The sequence below is a fragment of the Nanorana parkeri genome, unplaced genomic scaffold (assembly GCF_000935625.1).
Source record: "Nanorana parkeri isolate BGI_ZX_2015 unplaced genomic scaffold, ASM93562v1 scaffold137, whole genome shotgun sequence".
NCBI lineage: Eukaryota > Metazoa > Chordata > Amphibia > Anura > Dicroglossidae > Nanorana > Nanorana parkeri.
The window spans coordinates 463,836-473,013 of record NW_017306405.1 but is presented as its reverse complement, the minus strand read 5'-3'; the positions used below and the strand labels follow the sequence as shown (position 1 = coordinate 473,013).

The window sequence follows — 9,178 nt, the reverse complement described above, 5'->3', positions numbered from 1 at the left end:
AATAATTAGAATATCGTGCAAAGTTCATTTATTTCACTAATGCAACTTAAAAGGTGAAACTAATATATGAGATAGACTCATTACATGCAAAGCAAGATAGTTCAAGCCGTGATTTGTCATAATTGTGATGATTATGGCTTACAGCTCATGAAAACCCCAAGAACCCCAAATCCACAACCTCAAAAAAGTAGATTATTACATGCAATCAGTAAAACAAGGATTGTACATAGAACAATATCGGACCTCTGAAAAGTACAAGCATGCATATGTACTCAGTACTTGGTTTGGGCCCCTTTTGCAGCACTTACTGCAATTACTTTTGCACGATATTCTAATTATTCGAGTTTCACCTGTGAATGTGTAATATATATAATATATACCGTATTTTGCGGTCCATAAGATGCACCAGACCAAACGGAGATGCTGATTGGTTGCCATGGGCATCTGCTCCAGATTCTGTCTGCTCCAGTTTTTATAAATTCCCCCCATTGTATTTATTAAATGCAGCCAGCAGGGGACACCCCAGAGCTAGTAAGCTGTGTTGAGAATAGCGTCAATAACCCCTATAAGTTGATCTGCTATTTACATTTATTCACAACACACAGCTGAATGATCAGATGAGGGATACACTCCCCTCCTCTCTTCCCTCTAGCTTGCTTTTTAGGAACCTGTATAGACTTTAAGTTTGGAAAGATGTAATCAACAAGTGAGTAGACAGTGTTGGGCTTGTTATTTTCCTATTAGAAAGCATATTATTCTGTACAAACAAGTTGGGACACCTTGAACTTATCCAGAGCTGTAATCCTTCTGAGTACCACTTCATTCATACAAATGGTAGTGTTGTGTCTGCTCTGCTTTTAAGTTGTTTACAGTACAAGAAAGGGTAGACACTTGAACTACTCTATTATCAAAGCTGTGCTTCCGGCGTTTTAAAGAGGATCTACCTAATCGTGATAGTCATTGATACGAAGAACTAAAAAGTTGAGTATTTTTGTACTTTGTATCTGACCATTTTGAAGAATTGTCTACACAGGAGTTAATGTAAAGGTCATCCATAGTTTACTAGATATATTTTTATGACGGCATTTGAATTATCTTCTTTTTCGACCATTTAAGAGACCACTATTTTCATAGTCATGCCTTTTTATCTGCTCATATTCTCAGGTGTACCCGATGAGTTGGCCTTTGCCGAGGAGTGCAGACGTCGGGGACAGAATGCCTTGCCATCAAGCAGCAGAAACTCCAGGACTCACCGTCCTCCTGCAGTCTCCAGGCACAGTCACACTTACATAGGTGACGAGGAGGAGGAGCAGGATAATAGACCGAGGGGGACAGGCAACTTTGGGGAACCTCACCTTTACTCAGCAGGTGTGGAAAAACAGCATAATGAGGAGTTTAATGATGATAATGTGTACATTAGCCAGTCGAGCAAGTGCACTACACTGACAGAAAAAACACGAAAAGGCTGCTGCTCACTAATGTGATCCACTTGTACAATACAAATGAACTTTTATCCATAAACAGGCATACACCCCTCAGCGAATATAGCTACAAATTTATAACACGCCTGTATTGAGCCTTATCCAGTGTCTGAAAGTATTGCCTGCATTACTTTACGATATCCTCAACAAATTCATATTTTAGTCTCCAGCTCATTTTCTAGTACCATGGGAAAATAGAGATGTGCGGTCTTACATTATAGCAGGGGTGTCAAACTCAATTTAATCGAGGGCCGCATCAACATTATGGTTGCCCTCAAAGGAATATATAAATGTATCTAATCTTTATCATAATTGCCTCTGCATTCGATTTATCACTGGTTTTAGTAATAACTTAATACCTAGATCTGAAAGTAGAAGTCTAGGAAATGGCCTGGTGGGCCGGATTCGACCCCTGGGCCTTGAGTTTGACACATGTGCTTTAGATTCTTTGGTAACTTCAGTAGTTAAATGCACAGCTTGCCAGCTTTAGTCAGACCTGCTGCCCAGAGACAGATGTACAGTCCTGTTCCTGTCCATTGCATTAACAGAAGTTGCCGCGAACATAACCAGCACTACATACATGTCAGCCACGTTGATTCTAACACAAAAAAAAGATGTACAAAAGCAGCTTTCTATGCAACAGCACTGGTAAATTTAGTAAATAAGGCCCAGGTTAACTAATTTACAAAGAGATTTTTAGTGTCTCTTTTTAGAATGGATCAAATTCCTGCCCCCATAGACTGAACTCTTGTCCTACTACAGTGTACTGGCTGGCCATTTGTCAAGACTTCATACTACTGTAATTGCACAGAGCCAGGGTGGGCAAGCTATAAGTACAATATTCCAGCAACAAAAACACCAATTGTGTAAATACAGCAGAACGAGGATGAGCCAGTTGGCACTGCGAGACAGGGAGCCAGTCCGGAACTATAATTATATACAAAAATGTGTTACTGACAATCACCAACATGATATGTGGGTGGCTGTGTGCCCCCACTGCCAGCTCTGAAACCCTAGGCCAAGGCCCGTGTTGCCTATAAAATTATGCCCTCTTTAAAACAAGTTAAAAGCAACACATTAACAATAAAGTGGCAGCCAGTATGACACTACGGTGTCATGTGACTATGCAGTTAACAATTGCCTCTTAAATATATTTATACTTTGAATTTTATGTAGTTGTTAAGCGTCCGTGTGGAGAATATTCTTTGCAGTGAATAGCTAATAATAGGTGCATTGTGATTGCAGTCTAATTGTTTGGTGATTCAAAATTCTAAATATTGCTTCTACACTCAACTTCATGGAAACTTGTTTCCGTGTGCTGGGACTGCATCAAACTGTTTTATAGATTATAGCGGAAAGAAAACCTTTACTGCCATTGCACACCAGTCATTTAAAGAAAAAACAATCTGGTTGTCTGGCTGTTATGCTCATCCTCAATATTTTCTGAATCACTGACCAGCAAGAAGCTTGCAGTTGGAGAAAAAAGCATTAATGTTTAATGGTGCTAGTTGCAGAAAAATAATTGTAAACACCAGCAGAATATTCTGCCCCGATGTTCTGCATGGAAATAGTGTAGATTGCTTGTTGAATGTCATGGCCTGCTGAGCTGTCCATCACCCCATGCTGACATTTGCACAGTAAACAGAGTGTGATGTATACCAAAGATAATCTTATGTAATATTTATATATTGCAAGTTTCTGGCTCACTTCTGCACAGAGCGATGAAATCAGACCTGAGTTTTGCATTTATTACAACTAATGTAGCTTTTTTGCTAAATAATAACCCGTTAGCAGAATTATATATCATTTAGAAATGGCGTTCTTGCTCAGAGGCAGGTGATGTCCTGAGCTGTAGTGGAAAATCACAAGCTTGATGGGTTGGCTAAACTTTCACTTTGTAGCTCCCAGCTCAAAAGCAACTTGTGCCGTACTCATTGAAGGAGTATGGGGGGAAAAAACTGACAAATAGTAAAACTGAATACATGTATTACTGCTTTTATGTGAAGCAGTAAAGCTGTATGTACAATATTCTAAATACTGAACTCCCTGAATAACCTCAGATATTAAAGCCTGGGGCGAGGAATGTGCGAAGTGAATAATGACCACTTATGTTCACATTCAGCCACTTTAAAGGAAACCTGTCTCGGGAGAAACACGAAAGCTGGCATTGCTAAGCACAGCTTTGGTAAATGCTAGTTGCCTGACTTTCATTCAATCCTTTTAGTTTCAGTACCATGAATCTACTGACCCGGGGCTTGTTTGCAGCTAAGGACTGCCATATTTTTTACGATCTACCTGATTGACCTATTTTATCACTTGGGTGTCTCTCAAATTTTAAAGCCAATAGGTCACAATAACGGCCAGTCAGCTAGTATTTTCAGAAAGAGGTCAGTATTGATAGCACCCAAAGTCATCTCACAACAGTTGTACTTTATCGTCATGGTCCTAGTGCATTTCTGAAAACCTGTTGGGTTTTGCCTTCCTCTTTCGGCAAACTTTAGACACCTGGCTAGAGCAGACAGGTAGGTTTCGGAAATCATCTGAGAACAAAGACTTTACCAAACAAGGGCACAGAGTTAGCTGGACCATGTATGAACTGGTGTCCATACACTTTTTTTTTCCTTCAAGTTGGACGTGGCGATGATACCAGCCAAAACACAGACATGGTAAGGGGAGGAAAGCAAGGCTTAACATTTTAAGTGTGCTAGAGAGTCAGTCTCAGCTAGACAGATGGGTGCTGTAATGGAGGTTTACAGTGGGTGCCATTCATTTGTCACCACCCTGTGTGTAAGAAGTCTATGCTTCCCACATATTACCCAGAGTTTAATCTTGCAGGTACTTCCCTATAATGTGATCCAAGTATCATGTAAATTGTAGTGGTTATCTGTGTTTATATGCAAATAATCCTCCTAGGAAGGGAATGAGACTCCTGGATAAAAACGATTTATACAGGAGAATGAATGCTTTAGCCACGTATTTTAGCAGTATACTAAGTGTCATCACCATTTACAAAGAACTGCATGCGTATGTTCCATTTTTATCTATAACTGAATCACTAACTACAACAATTCATGATATCACTATGCTGCCTTTTGTTTATTCCTAAATCACAGTCATTTTCACTGCATGGCTTCTTTGATTCCCATTTCTATTTCTAGAGCACTATGGAAGTGGAGTAAGTTGTCACTGCTTCGATTTTAAATGTAAATGATAGATGTTCAGATGCCTATAGTTTCCATCCAAAAAGAGACTATTACCTCTGTAAAGAATCCAACAAACAAAGAAAAATATCAAAGAGCTTACACCCATGATTGCTGTGAGTTGCTGTATATCACTGCTCTTTAGCAATGTTATTAATTGAAGCCCCAATGCATTTATTTAGTAAATGAGCTTAAAGAGCAATGATGGACAGTAACCCAGAGCGACCTTTGATCTTTTAGCAGGTCAATACACTCACCATAATTATAGTTGATCTGGTGGGGGACGGCACATCACTGCCCATTGAACTATATTATTTAACCCTGAACGTAGTGGCTTATACCTCCCATTTTGAACATAAATGCTGTTTGAGCTCTGTAGGTAGGTCAGAGCAGACTTTATAACCAAAATCAATGTGTCTACTGCTCAAATTGTTTTCCAGAACAAAGTGTTCCGCATTTGTCGTCCATCCTCCCTGGCTTGTTGCCTTCACTTTGTTGCAACACATTAGCTTATTTTCACGGTTTGTTATAGTTATGGTGCTTTAGACTGAGAGAAAATTCCACATACAATCAGGCTTTTTATTGAGTTTATTTTCCAAAAATTCCGAAGAATTGTCCATGCAGGCTTAATGCAAACCTTTCAAGAGATTAGTACAGCGCCTGCTATTGCCGACCTCCTTTTGAAACTGCTGATTTCCTGGCTGCCATGTTAACTCACAAACTCAGTCCAAGGTCCTAATCTGTATACTTGTTCTGGGTCAGTCACTCAAAATATTGAAACAGGCAGTTATAGCCAGGCAATTAGTTTCTCCCATGACAGCTTTCTTTTATGACTGCTTTTTTTGATATCACAAAGGACAATACCCCCTTTTTATCATACATGACCAGATGTCTTAAATGGAAACCTGTACTGTGGAAATATGTATGCTGTCGTTCTGGACCTCCTGCTAAAAAAAAAATCTATATACACAGTTGTCATGCTTATCCAATAAGCTTCATGCTGACTCGGAGCAGGTATGCAGATTTGAACTTAACTCTGCATACCTATTTAAGTTAAATGCGTCACAGTATTGCAACAGGAGACACAAAGGAAATTAGAATATTCAGAAAGAATGACCAATGGCAGCCTCCATAAAGCTTCCTTTTTGAGGAAAATTGTCATGCGAGAATCATGGAGTCTGCCATTGCTGACCCTTCTATCATGCTGATGCATTGGTTTTAATGCTTCCTGAGTCACCGATCTGGAAGTATAGAGAACAGGTATTATGACATATTTGACACATTTACAGAATGTGTGTTCTGGGCTGTGATTTAAAAAGTAGTGATGCCTTACACAGCCGTGCAGCAAGCATTTTTTTGGTAGGCCTGCAACGGCAGCCTCCATACTACTTTAATGCTAGGTTCACTTGAAGGCCTAGTTTACACAAATCTGGCTGGCCTCTTTTATCTCTCTGGTACTCTCTCTTGATGAGATCTTCCAACTGAAAGAGATAAATCTGCCGTGAAGAGCGACTGCAGTAGGCTTTGGGAACAAAGCTGGCCAGATTATCTGCAGATTGTCTATGGTCAGATGGAAAACGTGCGACAGATTCCTCCGTCTACGCTAAACTGTGTGGATGGAGGAATTTCCCACTGGGCCAAGCTACAGTATCTTGCTAGTCGGCCCTGCCGGCTATCAAAATTCCTTCGCAATCTGATTGAATGATTCTACCAGCTGGCAATTGGTGAACTTGGAATGTATGCGTTGGGTGGATTAGACTTTCCAATCTTTTGGCCTTAGACTGGTTGCTACATCTGTAAGATTTGGACATTTGGCAACCTAAGAACATTGGAAGAGCTCATGCAATGACCACAAATACTGACATTGCAAGTCCTAACAACTTTTCTAATTGGTTAGCTCCACAGGTCAATCCAAACTTTAGTGCAAGCTTTAATCTAACTTTGCTGCTTACAAGTACTGAAGATATTTATTGTACCTGATAGAATAGAATTGACTTGAAAAGGATTCACGGGTGGTTCTGTCACGTCTTCCATTTTTGCACATACACCATTAGATGTCATCATAAACATATGTTTTTCATCTCCATCATCCCATACCTTAAAGGATATTGATTTCCTCTTACATGTTACAGTCATTGACACGTCAGGTCTGAATGGACTGTTCTGCCTAGTGAATGGATACCTAGTCTGATATTGATCATTATTGAAAGCAATACAAAAGCACAGTTTTTAATCCATAATGTTTTGTTTATAAGACAAACTATGCGACCTGCTGCAGTTGCTTATTGACCATTTTTTCCCAGGACACAAAGACAGCAGCAAGAGAAAGAGACAGAAGCATCGAGAGGAGCAGAAGAAACTGAAGCCTTCCAGACCATACCACTAACCTGGACTCACCTGCTCTATTTACCCACGCTAGAGTGCACCGCCGCTATGTGGCCGCAGCATTAACACCTTGATTATTTTGAAGCTTTGTCACCATTCTAGACTGAGATAGATGGCTGTTGCCAACAATGGCCCCCAACAGTTTTCCCCTTTGTGAATGTGTTTCCCTCTGCTGTTACAATGATCTGTGCTCGGCCGATGAACAGCAGCATTGTCCAGCCCAGGGAAGTTTCTTCACATCTGAATAGATTCCAGCCCCAGTGCCAGTTTTATTATTTCCTAGCCTTTAGAATAGATTTAAAGCATTGTGACGGTGCTAGCAATATCTAACCCCATTTCATGTTTAAAGCAGTTGTTACGGTAAAGTATAAAAAAAGCCAAGATTTTTTTTTTTTCATCTTTGGAACTAGATAAGGGTTTCCAGTCTTTCCTGGAAAACAAACATATTTTTTCCTACCCTTGAAGTACAGCTGTCACAGTTGCTTCTTGTGAAATGTCATTTATCTTTGCCTTTAATTAGCTGTGAATCTTACAATTTACCTGGACTGTTTTCAGGAAGTTGAGTGACTTTGTTTCTACTATTAGAAAATATTTGTTCTACTAAATTTGCAGTGAATTGTTCTTTATAGTAGGATGGTAGGTGCAAAGTTTCACAGTGTAAGGACTATGAAAATAATGCAGAGTTGGAAGTGTGTTAGTTTCTATGGTAAAGTTGAGTGATAATACAGAAATATGTGATGGTGTGAAGGAAACTCTACTAAAAATTGATTTTCATTTTCAGGTTATTGAGGCAGGCTCCAATTTCCTGCCAAGTTAATAAATACTCAGTCCAGTCAAAGCAGACTATTCGGTTATGCATAATACTGAACTCCGGAAGCTATGCCCAACAATAGGCAGGCAAGAAGGCAAAGGACTATTTACCAATATTGTCTGTGGTTCCTTAATGGCACACCCCTTCTACTGCAGGAGTCCACTCTAAGTGAAGTTGGCCTTCACTTGGGTCGATTACTGCTCCTTCCTCTATTACTGTATTCTTGCTTTGCTATTGGTTGCTCAGGCTTGAGCACGGTCACATGGGGTAGGACAAATGCTCCCCTATATCGGAATCCCTGCTCCATTCAAGCAATGAAGAGAGGGCTGCAGCAGAGAGGAAGTGCAGATGGATAAGTATATCTTACTGGTGGGGTAGGCTATGCTGCTACTTTGCGTTAAGTAGTGTCTCTTTAAGGGTCCCAGCTCTTTTCAATGCTTGTGGAGTGTCACTGCGCTTGCTGAATTCTGTGTAATGCAGAATTATTTAAAAAAAAAACAAACACCTGCAATATTCACTCTCCTTGCAACAGGTGGGTGGAGCTGAGAACTCAACTACAGAGATCTCACCACTGAGATCCCTAAGAGGTATAAAAATTCAGGGAGTTATAACCTCCAGCATCTATGCATAACTGGAATAGCTTTAAATGGACTGATCCTTTAGAGTTGGGCTATACGCCCATGTCCTGCAACATGATCTAGTTAGTGTTGCTTTTGGCCTTCATTGTATTCTCCATGTATTTCTAGGCAGAATTTGGCAGGTAATGTGTTATTGTGCTATTATTTGAAATGCTCTTTAAGAGTTATTTGTGACCTGTACATAAAGGAAGCAGCCAATGTTTGAGCTGAAGCTGCCTTAAATGTATCCATTCATTAGTGACATCTCTTCTTCACTCAGGTCATTAGTTTCTCTATATTGTGAAAGGATATTCATGAGTGACAAGTACAGTTTAAATGCAGAAAGATGTGAATAAGTGAAAGGTTTTTTTTTCTACAATTATTACAATGTTTACCTTTTATGTCACTGCTTCAATTTGTAGTTGGTACAATTTGATTAGATTGCTGTGCTGCTGTGTTAAGGTATACCTGTCACCAACAAAGTGTCCTCTGCCATTTTTACAGCCTATCAGAATGATAGAAATCGGTGACATTATATAGGTGATGGAGAACTTTTGCATAAAATCAGTAAAGATGTATGTCTGCATTCTCTGTAGCAACCAATCCGATTTTGGGTCTCAGATTCTGTTCTTGAAAGCTGGTTTCTATTGCAGACACAAATGTTTTTCCTTTTAGACACTTTAT

General features: G+C 39.7%; 1 protein-coding gene across 3 annotated transcripts in view; it reads left to right on the top strand.

Annotated features, from left to right (window-relative positions):
• DNAJB6 (DnaJ heat shock protein family (Hsp40) member B6) overlaps nt 1-7,407 on the top strand; it is a 53,646-nt gene extending 46,239 nt beyond the window's left edge. For 2 of the 3 annotated variants that reach the window (XM_018553994.1, XM_018553993.1), the window contains exons 8-9: nt 1,165-1,368; nt 6,985-7,407. In XM_018553994.1, coding sequence (XP_018409496.1) covers nt 1,165-1,368; nt 6,985-7,067 — 287 coding nt within the window. In that variant the 3' untranslated portion in view covers nt 7,068-7,407. Of the gene's footprint in view, nt 1-1,164; nt 1,369-6,087; nt 6,136-6,984 lie in introns of all 3 variants that reach the window. The other variant, XM_018553995.1, reaches the window with a different exon arrangement.
• Nucleotides 7,408-9,178: the final 1,771 nt, after the last annotated feature.